Source organism: Lepisosteus platostomus, chromosome 3 (assembly GCF_059453375.1).
Source record: "Lepisosteus platostomus isolate fLepPlt1 chromosome 3, fLepPlt1.hap1, whole genome shotgun sequence".
Taxonomy (NCBI): domain Eukaryota; kingdom Metazoa; phylum Chordata; class Actinopteri; order Semionotiformes; family Lepisosteidae; genus Lepisosteus; species Lepisosteus platostomus.
In genome coordinates this window covers 32,275,931-32,296,415 of record NC_142613.1, presented here as the reverse complement: position 1 = coordinate 32,296,415, position 20,485 = coordinate 32,275,931, and the positions used below count along the sequence as shown (strand labels likewise).

General features: G+C 34.5%; 1 protein-coding gene and 1 non-coding gene across 6 annotated transcripts in view; one reads left to right on the top strand and one right to left on the bottom strand.

Annotated features, from left to right (window-relative positions):
* ahi1 (Abelson helper integration site 1) overlaps window positions 1-20,485 on the bottom strand; it is a 100,105-nt gene that overhangs the window by 38,748 nt on the left and 40,872 nt on the right. For 4 of the 5 annotated variants that reach the window (XM_088625273.1, XM_088625276.1, XM_088625275.1 and 1 more), the window contains exons 19-21: window positions 18,656-18,707; window positions 18,107-18,186; window positions 8,328-8,439 (exon numbers count right to left, since the gene is read on the bottom strand). In XM_088625273.1, the coding sequence (XP_088481399.1) occupies window positions 8,328-8,439; window positions 18,107-18,186; window positions 18,656-18,707 (244 nt within the window). Of the gene's footprint in view, window positions 1-8,219; window positions 8,440-18,106; window positions 18,187-18,655; window positions 18,708-20,485 lie in introns of all 5 variants that reach the window. The other variant, XR_015935386.1, reaches the window with a different exon arrangement.
* trnat-agu (transfer RNA threonine (anticodon AGU)) lies at window positions 8,885-8,958 on the top strand. The gene has a single exon. It is a non-coding gene; the product is annotated as a tRNA-Thr (tRNA).

Genomic DNA, 20,485 nt, shown 5'->3' with positions numbered 1-20,485 from the left:
GGATCTGCACCTTTGGCTGGAAGGTTGCCAGTTTGTATCCCACCGCCGGCAGAGGAATCCTACTCCGTTGGGCCCCCTAGCAAGGCCCTTAATCCTAAATGTTCCAGGGTGCCATATAAATGGCTGACCCTGTGCTTTGACCCCAAGCTTCTCTCCCTGTCTCTGTGTCTCATGGAGAGCAAGTTGGGGTATGCTAAAAACAAATTCCTAATACAAAAAATTGTATATGGCCAATAAAGTTATCTCTTATCTTAGTTCTTAAACCTGTCTCCTGAGAAAGGGGTGGCAAAGCCAAACAAAAGTCTTTGGCAAGCTATCTTTCTACTCTATCATAAACTAAGCTATAACGGAAAACAAAAAAACATGGGTGCCACAACAATCCCAACCCTACACCACAGCTAAGAAAACAAATCCGACACATCTCATGTTATCGCCGTTTCTTCTTCTTACACCTTTCTTCAGACACCCCTACCAGGATGTCCCATACTGCCATTTAAAACCAGACCGCTCCCTTCAACCAATCCAGAGAGAGGCTTAATCTAGGGATACACCCACTTTCAAAAATGGATTCCCGCATGGGAACGTAACAGTAACAATCTAACTAATAATCTAATAAAACGATATGACTTATAATGGTTATTAATTAGCTCTTGGAATTTTATAGAAGAATGCATTGTTTGAAAAACTGGGTGTACGTATGCCTTCCATCCACTGGGTTTCTTCTTATTTTGGCTGTAGGGGTCATATTCCAAACAATTTTTTAGGCCTGCCCAACTACAACATACAATAAGATACTCATGGATCTGTTATAGCATGGACATTAGTAAAAACACAAGAAGCTAATCTGAGGAACAACAGCTACACTACATAAATTCTAAACACAAACTGTATCTGAGAATTTGGCTTCCATTGCATGATTATTTTCAAGAAGATATTAACACAGACAAATTCCGGTCGAATAAAAGCTTACCAAATTTTACATCAATAGAAAACACTTATAACTATTAACAAACTTAATATCAGGAAAAAATATTCTCAGTGTCTCAGGTGCAGTGACATTTTATTGAACAGACATGTCAAACTTGTACCCTAGTCTCTGAGCCTTAGGTGTCATACTGTACTGTACATCTTCCCAGTCTATCAAAAATATTTAATGGGGCTGACGTCTAGCACATAAGACATCTATTTGTTATGTTCTTGATTCACTTTTGACAGGTCTTCATAATAGATTAATTCTCAAGTTTTTAGATGGTAGACAGTCAGGACTATTCAGGTGTGGATTTGGGGTCAAGTACCACAGGAATCTGTACTACTATCACTGTTGTTCTTCATTTAGAATCAATTATATAAATTATGTTTTAGATAGCAAACTAATCACATTTGCAGCTAATACAACATTAGGGGGACTTTGTAAAAACACTGTGGAAGCAGAAAATGAATTTCAAAAAGATGTAGATAAATGACTTGAGTAAATACCTGACTGATAACATTTACGTAGACAGGGTTTTAAGTGCAGGGTCTTGCATTCAGGATATCTAAGAACAAATGATGAATACGAAATGGCAAATGCTGAAAAATGATGCACTCAGGGTTTAAGGGAAAGTCCCACACTGACAGACTGAACTCATCTCAACTACAAAAACTGAGGTGTTTATGCTAACACATCATATACAGTACATGTCCCAGACAAAGCTGGGAAGCTAATAAAAAGGCAAATATCATGTTAGGGGATATACTATAGTTAGAATTGTAGAATTTAAATCAAGGGATGTTATGTTAAAATTGTATAACACATTTGGAAAACCTCATTTAGAATACTTTGTAACACCACGTTGTAAAAAAGATATTGCTCTGGAATCAGTCTGGAGAAGATCAAACAGATACACTCGGGGCTTAAGGGAAAGTCCTACACTGACAGACTGAACTCAGCCGAACCTTTAATCTTGAACAGATACGATCTGTCAGGGGACCATCTTATTTTTTCAGAATGCGCAGTGAATAAGAATGAAGCAGATAACGCAAGTGAAAGCTAATTTAAAACTGAGAACAGATGACACTTCTTTACCCAAAGGGATGTGGAAGTACAGTATACAACAATTGTCCCTGCCATGTTGACAAGTCGATATCCAGGCGTCTTTCAAGGTATCTTGGATCAATTAGCTACTAACTACCAATGGGGCCAGATGAACTGAAGGGTTTCTTTATGATCATAATGATTCTTTTGCTCTTATTCTCATGTCATAAGAAAGACACTGTTACATAAGAATAGCGAGGGCATGTGTTGTCCTGCTGGAATTTTTTGTCACGTCAGTATGAGCCTGTAGAAAGTCAGCAAATGAGGGGCCAGGACTCGAGCAAAGCAGCAGCTCTTCAGTTAAGTGTTGTGATCAATCGTTACAGTTCTGTAAAGACTTGGTAAGGTGCTATGGCTCACAGTCTCCCAGGTTCTATTCTATTCTAATCACTGATGGATTGCGTTTCACATTAATGTCTTACCAGGTTTAAAACTGCTGTTTGTGAACACTTCGGATGGTCAACAACAGTGCGATAGTCCAGCCTCTAATATACCAATAGCACCAGTTCCCATTTTTAGTGTTTGATTTCCAGCAGGCTTGACTTTTAACAGGAGATACCACATCATCACCAATCAGCTTTGACTAACGAAGAGATTTAGTGATTTTGCAACAAAGTCACACAGATGTATCACAGTGAGTCATGAATTATCAATTAACCAAAATTGCACTGGAAACATTTATAATCAAGATTCAAAATCTGCATACTGTACTTCTTCTAAGAACGCATATACAGTACATAAAATGTTATTTTTATTTTGATGGTTACTGTGTATTCCAGAAATCTCTAAGAACAACTTTTATGGACATGTTATTCTTTATATCACATTGACTGGAGACTTTTCAAGGTTTCAGATCGAGGTTAGCCATGCTGCATTGATTCATACATGAATTTGATGACGTTTTTACTTTGCATATACTTTTGCTTCCATAGCTTGTCTGTGCGTTCTTTTGGAATACCACATAAAGACAGTACCATTAAATAGTTTTTACTGAAAGTCACCAAAATCTAATATGACCCATTCCTGAACAGGACCTAGGCATGAAATAAAAGAATTAAGAAGCTTTAAAGGATGAGAAACTTGAATGTGCATACAGCATACCAATTAAGTAATCTGTAAATAAGTGCCTTGCTCTCTTGAGTAGCAAATACTGAATATCTAGCTTTGAGTGCCAAACCCAACAAGTGGTTGTTATAGCTACATATTCAACAAACAATTTCCATGATTATAATTAAACACCCTTGCTAATATCAAAACCAACATGTGAAAGGTTACAAACAAGAGGCTTTTAGGCTTGGTCGGTATAATGTATAATGCATAATTTAGTTTTCAGATGAGCTTTTTTTTTTCATGCTTTAGGTCAATTTCTTGTCAAAGTGTGAATTTGTGACCCCGTTCTAGACTCTTGGGTGACTCAAGCAGGCTTTCCTCTAGGATGTGCCTATACTTTGACTATCTGTTTCCCCCCTCAATCCTCACAAGCTCCCCAGTCCCCTTAACGTGATAACAATCCCTACAACACCTTGACAGCTGTGATAGTGCTGACTGGGGTAAGTGCCATGTTGGACCTGCACTGTAAGTAATGCCTTTGAAAAACGTCAATTTTTCTAAACAATGTTTGTCTCAAATGACCATAAAACCTTCTGCCACATGTCTGCGGTGTCATGATAAATCTCATATGAACTTTAAATAAGGGCCCCTTGATGATCAACCATACAAGTTAGCTTTGTGTAGGGACATGGATATTGTCAATGAATGAACAGTGACCACCAATTCAGACTGAACAAAGTCATTGCTGACTTCACAGCATCTCTAGCCAATCTCCTCCCTCTCCTGCCTGCCCTGCTGCTCACTCTGGAAAAGTAACTTGATCTACTGGAGGTATAGTAGCCTTCTCCTCACCCGTGCCTCTTGACTGCTTTATCTCTGATTTGTTTAGAAGCCTCCTTGGTCATTATGGTGAATGTATCTCATCACCGTGTGAGTAGTAGCTTGATATTCAATATCTAGCTGTTCTAGCTTACAGAAACAGAAGCATTTAATTAATTCTGTGACCTTCTTTTCTACCTTACTTGTATAGGGTGTGGTAGAAAAGGAATCTGAATAATTAATTTAAATAAGCAATCTTCTAATTTTCTTTAAAAATCTAATTTACAAACTAGGAGCTTTTTTGGCTTTTCAGTTTGGAGTACATTGTGTAGATTGTATTTTTATTTTTATTTTTTTATTTGAAAGTGTCATGACTGCCCACTTAAGACAGCAATACAATTTGGAAACTTTGCATCATAACCAAAGGTGAACACAACTAGCATGTTGTAAAGCTTGACCATAATTTCCTTTGATTTAAACTGCATTTATTTTGCTACAAACCCAAGCATTGATTGTTTTTTTATATCTTCTAGATATTGTTTGGATGAGAAAGTTAAAGAATCTACATTAACACAAGCAATATGCATAGCCTATTTTCTTACCTCTTGGACTGCTTGCATGCACATTAAATCTATTTTGCCATGTCTCTGCCAAATCAATAATTTTTATATAATTACCTTGCTTTCTGAAGCTGTATTTGCCAATCCCCCTATTTAAGTACCATGTGCAATATTCAATAGTTTACAAACTAAACAAGAATCTATTATACTGTATGGGATTATTTAAGACGTTTCCCAGTCATGCTGTTGAAGCCGATACCCTTGTTTCATTCAATAAACAATTAGACAAGATAACTGGATCATTTAGCCACTGACTATCCAATGGGATAGATGGGTTAAATGGAATCCCCTCATTTGTAACTATTCATACATTCCTATTATTATTTGCTTACCAGATGCCTAATCTAAACTGTTGATAAAGATCAGGAGGAGCAACAGGCCTAAACGGGTTCCCTGTGGTACCACCACTGCTTACCTCGGCCCAATCTGAAGTTACATCCCTTAACACGATGCACTCTTTTCTGTTGGTTCATCAATTCTTGATGCATATGCATACAGTACATTCATGTCCATTGCTACAACGTTTGAAGGTTTACATTTTATGAGGAACCCGATCAAAAACCTCCTAGGACACTAAGCATTTCATGTCATAGTCTTTAATGTTAGCAACTGTCCCTGTTGCTTGTTTGATGAATTGTTGCAAGTTCATTTTTTTCTGTTTTCGTAATTTTTAAAATGCCATTGTTTATAAACATATTTCTAGCTAAACTCTTTGTATAGTATCGCAATTGAAGTGCTGTCCTATTTTTATTAATTTGAAGTTACATTTGTTAATGATAGGTAAACCATCTTACCATTAGTGAGAACTGACTTAACTAAGGTGTAAATAACACTTCTCATTTCCTTATACACACGATTGTGCCCCTGTAGAACCTCAGTGTCAGTATTTGAAATTACCCAATACTGATGAAGTTCTTGATTAACGGGTCATGCTATTAATGTCTTCTATTGAGCAAAAGTGTGTAAACTATTCATTTAGCCTTTTTATTATTTTTAGATCACTTTTTTTCTATATTATTTTATTAATAGCAGATGATACAGAAGAAGATAAGATTATCGCCTATTATCTTGTACTGGCATTTGCTTTTATAATTGTAGCACTGTTTTAGTGCTGAGGAAAAATGCTTTGTTTTTTCTTTGCTGCAATAGCCCTTCCTACCCGCTTGGAAAATCAAATGTTTTTTTTTCCAGCTGTCTCTGTAGACTACTATATTATTTTTCTGCCTTTGAAAACTCTTTCTACTCTGATTATACTAAAACATAACTGTCAGTTCCAAGCTCACTGCTCTGTCTCATTCCTTAACAGTCTGCTTTTCTAAGATCATAAGCACTAATTCTAGCCTCAGACTAAAGTATCAGTAGTTAACAATATTACAATTCCAAAAAAGTTCACTTCTGTTACCTTAATTAGATCCTGAAAACATCAACAAGTATATCTTCACTAGTAGATGGTTGGGTTATGAAGCTATATTTTACACCTTCTCATCTAGGAGATTTTCTGCTGCATCTACTATAGTTAATAATGCATATCACAACTCTATGTCTAAAAGAGACGTAAAAGAGGAGGTATAGTGGTGTTGTGGTAAGTACTGCTGCCTTTCAGGGTTCTACTGCTGTCTCTAAATTGTGCTTATGCATCCTTATCCAATATAGGGTCGTTCCTTGTGCTCCGCTTCAGGTGCTGGCTCCGGGTCACCACATCCTCTACCCATTGATCCATCATTTTTAGAATATGGCTGCTAACATAAATTATGGTAACCAAAGCATACCTTGTGACTTTAAACTAAAAACAATGACATAATAAAGTCATATATTGGAATCCATAAGAAAAATGTTATAAGTTATAATTTCTTTACATTAAAATGCTGGACTGAACATACCACAGCTCTTTGAAAAGATATCTGTTTGCCTGCAGAAAATAAGTGAAAAGAACAAATAATATCTGTTAAGTATAGACAGGCTTATTTTCTAATATTGCTAAGAAACCTCTAGTTAGTCTAGGCTAGGACAGTTAACTATTTTTGCCTTTGCTTTCTGTGCCATACATTAGTGTTACTCTCTTAACACCGCTAACAAAATGTGGCCCTGAATATGGAACATAATGTGTGAAAAGTATGAATGCCAATACACCCTAATTTAAATAAGACTCTCAAGCATGGCTTTAGAGCTGCATTTTACTGTATGCTCTCATTTTACGATCTAAAAGGTGCTACTTTTTACACTTTACAATTGCAAAATATCTGTGATATTTTAAAAAATTATGAAAAGAAGGCAACAAAGATTATAAAAGATCACAAACAAGATCAAAACAGAGGTACAGGATAGTATAGCAAAGTGTTATATAACAATAACAATAATGTATGAATAATACATTCAGAGCTACTATTTCAATAAATTGTATGTGAGTAGGACACAACACAGAGCAAACATCAAATTCACACTATTTAGTTTTAATAACCCCATGGTTCCTCTTTATTTTACAGATTATTCTACTTATTTTTTTATGAAACACTGATATCGTAACAAGTGAGAGTTTGTCATTTCCTTTGTATCTGTCATTTTTAAATGGCTTTTGTATAGCCCTTTTGGACTGTTCGTTATCTTTTTTTCCATTTTATTTTATGTATCTTTTCTTCATCTTCATCTTAATGGAAATGTATTATTTGCACGTTTAACAATTTTTGAAATATTACTATATAAGTTATAAGCTATAACACACTTATTTTGTTTATTGTAAACTCAGCACCTGTATTAGTCATTAAAACAATACATTCTCTCTTGAATATGGATTCAGGTAACACGACAGTGTAAAGATAAACAAATGCAAAAAAAGGGTTATACAGTATATAGTTTTTACCTGAATGTCACACTTTTGTGAACAGAAGAATGAACAATTATGTTCAAGTGAAAACAGATGAAAACAAACTTTGTGTTTTACCAATACAACATTTTGACGTTAGTCCACAATACATAGAGAGATCAAAATCTTACAAAATATATATTCTACAGCAAAGGTGAATTTTTTATATCTATAAATGAAAGCAAATTCATCAATCAAAAAAGAGTGATGTGAAGACAAAAACAGACTACTGTGAGTCAATGATACCTACTTCATATATGACTACATTCAGTATGAACTGGAGCCTTTCTAAATATGTAGACAGTAGACGTGTACAAAAGCAGTGGGCAGACTGGCAATTACAGTAAAATAACTAATAATGAGGAACTGTCATGAAGACACAGGTTGCACTTTTTTAATAATGTTTCCACACTGACAGGTGTTTCATCTCCTCCTGATTAAAAATATTTTTATTCACTGTACATTTGTCAAGAGAGTGAAACTGGGGAAATAGAGTAAAACCTTGTGTCAAATCAGACCTCATCTCAAAATTCTGTTTTGCAGTGTAGTAACTGTTTATCCGCATGAACAATAGTTTCAGGCAACCCAGTGCACCTTAGAACATCGTCATACTTTCATATCCCGTTTCTTTTTTGAGCCAAGTATATAAATACACACACATACATTAATAAAAAGTTTTTTTTTCCATTCACGCTGTTTTTACTTGTACATAAAAGGACAACACACACTAGCATACAAACCCAAACTAAAAGGTAGAAATATTTTGCACTCTTAGAATTTAAAACAGACACCTTACCCTGAAATGAATATCTAGCTCAAGCTGTATGACTGTCAAGTTCAGGCATTGTTGCTGGTGAGGCATATGGATGGCTAAAGTCATAAGCAAATGAGATAATGTACTCACGGCTTTGTACTGACTGCTGTGGAATCAGCTGAGCACCCAGAGAGCTGGGGAGCCTGACTTTTGAGTGTGGCGAGAGCAGTGATGGAGCAGGAAGCAAGAGATTTGAGCCGACCTGCAATAGGGAAGGCAAATAAGAACACAGAACGTAATTTCCTGGGTCACATACTGATGCAAGCCGAGGGGAAAAGAGCAGTGGCTTTTTGGTAAATGACCATGCAATCCAAGTTCACAACTTCTGGCTGAACAAGAAACTAATAACTGCAGACAGAATGCATCATCAGACCTTGCAAATCCACCAGGAAGTGCAAGAACACACTCAAATTTAACAGTCCAGTGCATTAATAAGAAAGGACAAGTAAAGAGTAATGAATAGGCACAAATATCGAGAAATAAAAGCTCCATCAGAGTATGTACATCTTTGTTCCTCCCTAATGCTCACAGATTCTATCCATATCAGTACGTAATTGACATAAAAACTCCTGGATTTAATCAGGTTAATTAATACTATTTGTCCAGAAAGATGTACTGCAATATGCAGATTGTGTAGCAGATTTGGCGGCGCCGTGGCTTAGTTGGTTAAAGCGCCTGTCTAGTAAACAGGAGATCCTGGGTTCGAATCCCAGCGGTGCCTTTTCATCAATTTCCCTACGGGATTAATAAAGTATTATCTATCTACAGTATCTAGCATCAGTGACATATCAAAGACAGGTTTAAAAGTTTAAATGGTAATTTAGGTTTATATAAGAAATACTACTGTATATCACATTTCTTCCAGATATTTCCTTAAGTTTACTTTTATCCATGTTAGTTTAGGTTGAAGGTTAAAGAAATGAATTTTTACTATTTATATAATATATACAAAATGAAAACAAATTCAATTTAGAAGGATAAACGGGTCACAGCCTAATTACATTTGGCATTCATATGAATCTTTAAAATGTGCAGGAATAATGAAACTCTTGAGATAAAACGCACAACAGTTCTCCCGTGCTCCTGTGTGCTTTGGACAGTAATTTACATACATGCACAGATAAGATTTTCCTAGTTTGTGTTGCTAAGAAACAAACAAACACAGGAAAAAAAATACAATAGAATGGAGAAAGTGTTAGCAATATGTCTTGAATTATTTTGTACATATTAAATGTATTTTGCATGACACTATACCAACATTAATAATTAAAATAACGTATTTCTTACACAGTATCTGAAATAATTTGACCCAAATGCATTTTTTCTGGCCCAAAGTCCGATCATTTCATGTTAGCTCACAGTTAGCATAAACATTATGTTTACATGTAAACATAAAACATCTTATTACACCCGAAGAAGGCTCCACAGCCGAAACTTTGTTTTCTTTTTTCTCTTTTCAGCATGGAATAAACCTATTACTGTTCCTATGTAAACATTAATGTTTGTGACATTATATTATGCATGAATGTCTTCTAAACATATAATAATAATAATAATAATAACAATAATAATAATAATAATAATAATAATAATAATGACTAGTTAATCACATAATTGAGTAGAGAAAAGGTCAAGACACTAGCATGAATACTGCACTGTAAAGCTCAATAAAAACTACAAGTGCTAACAAGTGCAAGTGGCAGGCAGACATGATTTAGCCATACAACTGAAAACACCATCAGGTATGAAGACAGATCATTTTAGATCACTCTGCGAACTGTTTCAGTCATTGACAGTGAAATAACTTCTAAGGGTGTAAATTAATTTAAAACAGTACAGGACATTGAGATTTTCAGAAGCTGTTTTACAGGCCAATCCAAACCACTTTGCCATAGTCCAAGATGGGGATTATGGACACCAGAACTACTGTAAAAAAAACCCATCAAAACACTCATTAGGAGTTTTCAGAAGCTGAAGAAATATACTACCAGTTACTTAAAATTTTTTTTATTGCTTATGGTAAAAATGTGGTTGTTATTAAAACTGAATTATAAATCAATAACAGCTCCTTATTGAGATAAGCAGGAAGCACAGGCGGTAGGAGGAGGCAAACAGGAGCATGTCAAGGGAAGAAGATCGGTTAATGACAATTTAAAACACAGGAAGCAGAGAACAGAGGAGAACTTTTGACATGTGCTACAACAGAGGAAGAAACAACCAAGAATGAATGAGAATTTCATTGACAGTGCTTTGGACAAGGTGAAACGTTTGGAGATGTGACTTAGACCAAGGGAAGGTTTACTTTAAGTGGTGCTAGTAAACAGTGCAGCGGCCCAGTTTGATGTCAGAAGAGGATGTTATCGACAAAGGTTTAGTTATTGCTCTAAATAAGGTAGATGTTTTTTCCCTGTTTTGTGTTTTCTCCACTTTGAACATAAACGCATTGTTTTTCATCTTGCTAACTGTCTCTGAGTCTATGACCCAAGACCCATCTGCTGTAAAGTTCCTACAACAGTGGCGTACTGTACTTAACTGGCAGAGGGGAATTGAACTTTTTACTTTTTAAAAAGGAGTTTTCAGTTTTAGATTTTATATTTTTATGCCTTTTGCCTCTGAAGTTAAAATCTACCATTTTTCAAAAACATATATAGAGAAACACTTTATTAAAAGCTATTATCTTGTAATTTAAAGAAGCTTTACCAAGGATGGAGCTTTCCCAACAGCAAGATATCTTTTTGGAAAGAAAGCACAATGTTCATGCTTTAAAATTTGTGGATGCAGAAAAGGTTACTTAAATGGGGATTTAAATTAAAAATACTTTGGTAGGAGTCTTTATGAACATTGCAAACAATGTCACAAAAAGTAATAGGGAAATCATATTATTTGCTTGTCCCCAAATATTTTATTGACAATGAATTAATTATTTACTGGAGAATTTATAATTGCTGTTCTTATCAGACAGCAAATTTGACTTAAATAAAGTGAACTTCTACTGAAGTTCATGGATCTTACAATCACTGATGATGGCTTCAGGCTGAAAGTATTTAATGTTTAAAATTTGTGGATGCAGAAAAGGTTACTTAAATGGGGATTTAAATTAAAAATACTTTGGTAGGAGTCTTTATGAACATTGCAAACAATGTCACAAAAAGTAATAGGGAAATCACATTATTTGCTTGTTCCCAAATATTTTATTGACAATGAATTAATTATTTACTGGAGAATTTATAATTGCTGTTCTTATCAGACAGCAATTTTGACTTAAATAAAGTGAACTTCTATTGAAGTTCATGGATCTTACAATCACTGATGATGGCTTCAGGCTGAAAGTATTTAATGTTTGTGATTTGTTTTGAAAACAAGTCTGAAAAAGACTTAAAAAAAAGATTATTCTAGCTTAAGTATTAGTAACTTTTTCTGCTTTGTGAATCCTCGAGCCACTGCAACTACATTATTTGCAGGAAAAAGAACCTGATTTGACAATAAGCATCATGTACTGAATTGAATTGAAACATATTTAAAGAATATCTTTTGTCTCTAAAGACTCTTTGGGGAAAAGGAAAACTCTGCAGAAATGGACTGACATTTAATAAGTATCTCTGAATCTGAAATTCTTCTTTTTGTGTGTGTTAATTTGTTTAGCTGTAGGAAGTCTGGCAGAAAAGGGATTCTTTCCCTTTACCATTTATTTGTATTTTACATTAAATGCTTTTTTTTAACAGCTGAAAGTATTACATACTGATCTGTGATTTTAGCTGTTCAGCTGGCTGGCCACTGACTGTACCTCATTAATACAATCGGATTTTTCCAGGAGTGGTTGTGATAGACTCCTTGCCACCTCATACAGTATATATTCCTTTTGTACTGATGATTCTAAGAAATAAACAAGGAGACATAGATTTCTAATGACCTCCAGGACTTAAGACAATATAACCAGAAAGTGACTATGCAATGATGAATTTAAAAAAATCGAATTGCATGAATGCATCTTGTTTACCTACAATTTAGATTCACTTTCATTTTTACAGGCAGACAAACCAGAGGTTCAGGAATTTGATGTTGTTTTTCCTGTCTTGGGCCAGTACCATTTAAACCAGATGGCAAATAATAATGTATTTACTGAGACGAAATACTGTGTGCTCAGGGGGCAGGTGTTTTGAAGCTGTATGTTTCAGGACATCAGAATGTTGATATTCCACTCCAGATCTTGTTTTGCAGTCTGATTCAGATGTTAAAAACTTAATTTTTAAAGGTTTTGTCGAGATAAACTATTTATATTTTAATACAAATAATCTTACCAGCTTTCCACCTGTTGTGTTTCACAATTACTGTAATTAAAAAAGGGATACATTTCATTGTGAAGCAAAAAACCTTGAAAATCCACTGTAAAAGTTGGATTTTGGGGTTTTGGAATTCCAAAAGATTACTAATATTGGAATATCAGGATTATTTTGAGACAACTCAAAACGTGGTCTGTTCTGTGAAATGAATACTGAAATTTCAATTAAATTTCACACAGGAAAAACAAATTATAGTGATAAAGTATCTGAACCAGCAATATTAAATCTGTAAAGCTCACTACAACACAGTGCTAGATGAACGGGCACTATTCTCCACATTCAAATTGGCAGTAAATACATCAAGTCTGCTCTATGTTAACTCAAATGAATGTGCGGTGCAGAGGAACAATATCAATATAAAAGTTTCAAGGCCTGTCAAATACCATAAAACCAGTCCAAGAAGATAATTTTATAATACCATAAAAATAAGTACCATAAAAACCTATGGTTGCTAAATTACTCCATCTATATACAGTATACACCACCTTCATAGTCAACTTATAAACATTCTGATTAGTAAACACATTTATTAAATGTAAATTAATTGGTAAATTAAAAAACAAACTGAATTAAATTTACTGGCTCATAAGCACAATCAGGTACAGGTTCACAACAGCTAAACAAATTCTCATTTATATTTTATTAAAATTTGATCAAAATTGTGAAATATATTATTTTCTGTGGTATTAATACTATAAACAAACACATCTGAAAACTGTTAAAATCTTTGGATAATTAACTACTGTCATTTTGAGTGTAATATATATTGCATGCATTGAGTAATGCAAATCAATAAATTGACTGCTTAGATGGTACATGTGTAAATGTATCTATTTTACAACAAACAGCAACACCATGGGACGGATGTTCATCAATGCATCAACACTAGCAATTCTCCACCAGGGGCAGAGACAGAAAATGATAAGTGAGAAGGAGTAGGAAACACCTGTAAATGAGTTCAAAGAAACGTCTAGCCATGTGTGCTTCGCGTTTGCTCCAGGATCCAAGATACCTCACAACTTCACTCAGATGACCATGACTAGACTATGCAGAAAATGTTTGGGATGACGTTTATTTCTTCCCACTTGAGAGTTTCTGTTTTCCTTTCCTTTGGACCCACATGGTCAACTGTTATTTATTTAACGAATCTGTGAATCACACTGTGGCAAACTGTTGTAAAGGATGGTGGCGAATAAGAGCATTTTATCAATGGGTCAATGAGCAATAAATAGGTACAGGCATGCAAAAAAAAAATCAAGAGGATTATCTGGTTTTATGTTTTTGTGACTTGATTTCCACCACAATAAAAAAAACTACTACCGATCTTTAATATGAACACACAAGATAACTGGTGTTAAAGTTATGATTCCATAAAATAATTATCTGTAATGTTTCTGCTCTTGTCCATCCACACCTTCCATTTTGTGCTCCTAATAAAGGTTCTACCATAATGCATTTTCCAGGTTATGGAAAAAGTTATAGCGCATTGTCCATAACCATTACAATGGGGTACACATTCTGAAGTATACCTAATGATACAACAGTGTTGCTATTACATACTGTTATAGTGATGCTGCACTATATTATTCACTACAGTATGGTGACAAGGGTTACTGTGCTATAGATGCAACACCTTGGTTGTCACTAGCGTGGCACTTCTGGAGAGAGTAGGGATATCAATTCTGGTATCCTAAAATATAGATTGAACCTGTACAGGTTAAATGGTGCAGCAATTTTGAATTTCTCTACCTGATCTGCTGTGTAGTGCAGCTGTTAAAGGATAACGGCTTCCATATGTCACACATGTGGGTGCTTCACTACAATGGTGGATAAAGTAGATTCCCTCCTGTGTGTAAAGATATAATGTACAAAATTATTCTCTTCATCATCATCATCCTTCATTTTTCTAATAATTACTTTCTCAACCGTATTTTAATATAACACTTTAAACTTTTTAATTGCCTGTAAACCCAAGTTTCTATTCCATTCATGAATTTAACAGGTTTACAAACTTCAGCTGAATCATGATCATTGATATACATTTAGTGTACCTAAAACAGCTCTCTGTAGCACTTTCAGTTACCCACTTCTTAAGCCAAAATCATGTATTACTTTGGAAACCTGCAGCTTTTCATTAACTTTTGATATTGAACCTCAAAGACGTCAAAAAAGTTAGTTGAGCAAGACAAAGTTTTTCTAAACTCAATCTGATTATCCCCTTTAATAATTTGTCTTTTGGAATCTTGAAGTTTAACTCTGCACTGCTGTTTCCATAGATTTTAATAAGCAGATTAACTAGATAGATTTAAATTCACCATAGTTTTTAAGGACACCTTTGTAATTTTCCAGTCACTAGAAATCCATGGCTGAGGTGTCTTTTGAAAGGTCCTAGATAAAGATGCATGTAAAACATCCTTGTTTCCTTAAGTATAGAATGTTCATAAACCAGCACAGGAAACTCATACAAACAACAGTATCAGAAAAATGCATATTATATTTGTTTTAAGGGGAAGGAAACAAATAGTCATTCTTATTATTTTTTTAAAGATTACCACATTGTACACTGCACAGGTGGCAAATAAGAAATATCAAAAAGCCAGTTTTAAACAAGTATAGAGGAAAATTCCATATTATCTACTTTTTCTTTTCATATTCAGTAAATTGGGCGAACACAAAGGCTTGAAAACAAGTTGGTTACAGTCTTTAAGAGAAGCTGCACACTTCTTTTATTATTTCAGAATAGGAAGAAATAGACTCTCGCACCCCTCTGCCCCAAAATCTGCCGTGGTTCTTAAGCTGGTTAACATTCTCACTCATCCTCAGGTTTAGTTTTATTTGCCAAATAACCCAAAATACAAAATACAAAAATATTTCTAAGAAAGCCTCTCAATTAAGAGTTTACCTTGGAGGGTAATGATATTTACCATCTTAAACCAGTACTGACACTTCACAACAGAACAACTTTAAACATTTATAACCCTTGCATAAGCAAACATGTCATCAGTAAACATGGAAACACAGAAGGCTGTCATCTAGTTGACACTGCTACTAGCCATGTGCATTTTATTTCTGTGGTGTATTTAAGCCTTGTCATTAAGGGAAGTGGGACCACCCTCTACTGGGCTGAGTGGGGAATATTTTCTTATTTATTTTTTGTTTTTATTTTGAGGCAAATACTGTACACATTTTTATTTATTGTTAGACAAATGCACACTTCTGCATATTAAAAAAATCTATTTTACAGGTCTTTGGTAGGTTAACTGAAGTGACAGATTTTATTTATGTTCACAATTCCTTGATAAATTGATGGAGGAAAAAAGCAAACAACATGTTAGAATACAAAGTTAAAAATGTAGCATTTAAAACATCCAATGTTATAATAAAATCGTATAATGTTATACTAAAATTGTATAATGGATTAGTGAGACTACTTGTAGTACTGCATAGAGTTTTGGTAACCACTTTACAAAACAAAACATTTTTGCTGCTCTGGAACTCAACTAAAGAAGAGACACCAGGTACATTTCCAGGATTGAAAGAATGTTGCACAGAACGGTTTAAGTCATGAATAGAAAAGATTGTTAAGGAATTCAATTCAAAAATTAAAAAAGGCAATGACAAAGTCAATTCATTGGGCCTTTTTAGGATTGACAGTGAAACACAAACCAGAGGATAAGGTTCAAAACTAAGGGTAACTGCATTTATAAGTGGGAATAGGAGGGACACAAAGAATTCGAAAACAAGCTACCCAGCCAGATGTTTGGAGGTTATAACCTGAATTCATTCAAGAAATAGCTGTATGAGATCCTGATATCAATCACCTTCTAAAACTCAAATAATATACTGCACGTTCTTGTACAATATCTACAACTTGTAGCACCTACAGAGCTGCACAAATAAACTTTGAAATCCTGTATCTTAAATTAGTAAATTCACACCTACTAGGATGAATGTGGGCTCAATTCACTAAGAAGAGTTGTTGATTTGACAAATGTAGTTTATAAAGGATAGATTTAGTTCCTTGTTGGTTCAAATGCTAGATGCGAAAACGCATGGACATAAACACACATACTGTACACACACCTATAAAATGAGGAATACATTGCCACTGAAGAAAACAATGGTCAAAGCAATCTTTTATTGCACATTTCCCTAGCTACCCTTAAGCTTTTACAACTTCCTCAAAATATTTCCCTAGTTCATTCTCTGCGATGAATGAATGAAGCAATCCCTGTTTCAAAAGAGAAACAAAAGGCTGTGCAAAGATATTGCGCTAAGAGAGGTAATGAGGGGCCTTCTCATTTCACAACATGCAGTGAAAGGAAAAAAAAGGACCACATCTTTCCCTGTTTACTAAAGGCTTGGTGTGATGCAACAAAGAAGTATAATCAGGTTTCAATAAAAAGGAACAAACTAGTGAAAATAAGTAATCCTTGCCAGCTTCTACTTTGCATTACTTTTCTTATCCACGTCAATCCTATGCAAATTATGTAAATATTCGAATATTTCTTAGATCCAAAATTTCCATAACAAAACAATACTTAAAGTGTGTAAAGGAAGAAAAAAGTGTATTTTAACATGACCCAACAAGAAGGCATCAACAGAGCCCTGAATGATCATTCTCAAGTCATGACCCCAGTATAACATAATAAGAGAACTTTGCATAAACATTTGCAAGTCAAATAAGCTCACCGTTCCCACTGCTTATCAGCCCATCATGTATTCATTCTCTAGCAGGGGCTTTCTGCCTGCAGGTTATTCTGTATTCAAATAACTCCCGTAAAATCAGCATTCCTGTATTTAGACTAAAAGCTGCAAAGGGGGCTGTAAATCAAGTGGAAAAAGTGCTGATCACCAGGTTTTCCAGTTTTTTTCCTACAAAAACATATTTCTGGGACTCTACACACCACTTCTGGCAAATCATCTCCATAACATCACCTTTCTAGAGAAATAATATGAAAGTAATTAGATTATTTGACATAACATTGGGCCACGCAACCCTTTTCACAAGGCCAAAATCAGTGACAGATGTGCTCTTATGAAAACAATTTTTGTTAGATTTCAAGACATACACTACATCGTTGTACAGACCTTTTATATAAAATGAATGTTTACATATTGCTATAAAAAACAAGGAAAAGGTAAATGTTGTAAAATATCTAAATGTATACATGTTGGAAGAAAAACTTCTTTAAATTAGATTAAGGGCTTGGTCACGTAAAAAAAAACCTATATACAGTAAAAGCTTTTTATGTACCACTTTCTTTAAAAAAATAAAACTTAACAATGCACAGTTCTGAAAACATTAATATCTGGCTAGAATGATAACTCTTTGAGATCTTTGATGTTTATTTAAGATTACCCTGTCACTAAGATACAGTCAATGTGAGGAAAGTTAAGAATATGAAGAATATTGTGCACTTGTGGACAAAACTGGGTTTCAGCCTATGTTAACTTCTCCCTACAAAGGCTTGAACTGGTTCTTAAATTCTGTAAGAAACATTAGTTTTACTGTGCTTAAATACTTACTGTGTTAAAATAGCTACTGCTCACTGGACTAACAAAGCCAGCCTCCGGTGGCAAATCCCTTGCTGCAGAAGGAACCCCACCTGTGTTAACAAACAAACCAAGAGGAACATGAAATTGTTGCTGATTTCCTAAAAGTGACACAGCAATTTTGAAGGCAATCAGCTCCACAAGGTTTTCTGGGCTGGCTGCAAAACAAGTACAGTAACCCATTTGGGAAAGAATAGCTACTGTATGTTGAGGAGCCAAAGCAATAAAAAATGCAGTATTACTTATTCCAGCCAGTCTCATAGATTTAAATAAGTATGCACTAAAACATGCCTATTGCTTTTATTTGTATTATTGAATACAAAGTTGTTTAAAATGTTTTGGACCATGCATTATCATGTTTTTTAAAGAATAAAAGCACAGAATAAAAAGTAAGATTATTAATCCTCACAAAAGACGTTCCACCACACCTCACTGAAGTAGATCCCTCTGATGTTGCTTTTTAAGATTCATATATTGTAAAAAATGGCGAACTCCATGGAAAACAATTTAAAAAATAAATACCTTGCTTGTCATACAGGTATCCCGCTGCAGATAGGTTTCGACTCACAGGCTCCTAAATTAAAAATCATCCAACAGGGAATTCATAAAAAATGGAACACTGGTTAGAAGTGTTACGTTGAGTCTTAAATTCAAGATTATATTAAATTAAATATTGCACATGTGTATGTGCACACTCCTTTTGTAAAAATAAAATTCTAAACAAAAGTCCGCATTTACTAAGCAAATTCTTCCATGCTAAGGTTATCATACTATTCTGAAAAGTATAAACTTCTGCTGTTTCAATATGAACCAAACATTTAGGGACAGAAAAGGCTGATGTGCCATTTTACATTTTCATGTTTTTTCTAAGTATGATTTTTTGTATAAGCTTAAGGAGATTTTCACAAAAGTAAGGTGCTACTATTCTTCAACACATTTTGCCCAAAACTTGAAATGTACTCAATAAGTATACTATGGCTACTTATAAGTGCTTAAAACAACAGTGAAAAAGGAAACTTCCATTTCAGCAAGTAGAACAAAAAATTTCAGCAAAATACTGATAGAATCATTTACTATATGAATATTAGGCCTCTCTTTATTGTGGTAATAAAACACAAAGCCAGGTGCAGAAGCTGTTTCACCTGGCACTCACTCAAGTTCACAATAAAAAGGAGAGGCTTTCAACCTAAAAGAGACAAATGGCTGTATCATATTAAAAGCTACTCAGAAAAGTTAGTAATATTTGTTACTACAGTATGTACTGTAACTGTAGCTTTGTCATATTAAAATGAGTGATCTTGACACATTGTAATGTTTTATTTATAAGCATTTAAAAAAAAACTATAAAATGTGCTATATGGTGATATAGTACATCCAGAAAGCACATAGCAGAAGCAAAAAGAGAAAAGTCAGCACAGTAAAACCCAATAAAAAACATCCAATAAAAATCCAACAAAAACAGAAGAAAAACTAAACTAGACATTAAAAGTTAAAAAGAAAAGACTCAAAGTTTTGAACTTTTTTTTAAATGATAAGTTTCATGGATTTGGACAATTCTATAGTTGTGTGTAAACAATCTGCAGCCCATTGTGTGGAGTCAGGTCTTCAGCAATAAGCAGTTATAGGGCTTGAATCAGCAGATCTCAGGTTACGTGTTGGACTATACTCATGCAATAACAAATTAACCTGGAGCTAGACTATGAAGTGCCTAACATGAACAGGAGAACCTTAAAGTGCACTCAAATTTCACAAGGAGTGAGTGCAATTCACACAAGACATATTGTAGCTTACAAATCTGACTACACAAAATGGAGCACACACAAATACATTCCTTATCTACACGTGGCCATGCGTGCAGAAACCTGATAATTATACAAGGCGCACAGAAGTTCAAGGGAACAATTCTCTTCTTTTGTTTTGGGGGTTATACATTTTAATATTGATGGACTTTATAGCAGTTAGAATTTGTTTTAGGTGAAATATAGCCTGTGACAAAAGCATTTATGTTACTTTATATTGGAACACAAAAAATAGGAAAGGTTGCAAACCAGAGTCTTCCTGATTTAGTTTAGTAGGTAAGTAAATGTTTAAATTCCATCAAGTCATTTCATAAAAAAGTTCAGAGTTTGGGCCTCAACTACCTGGCAAGAAAACTTAATCCAGCTATAAGCAACTACTGTAGGTACAGAAGTGTTTTCCTCAGAGATGAATTTGTAGTTTTCAAAAGTAACTCCCTGTCCTTTTTTCACTACTCCCTGTGTATACCCCTCAGGATTTTTAGATGCTTTCATCAAATCTCCTCTTAACATTCTTCTAGACGGAAAAGATTTATGTCCCTTAACCTGTTAATAT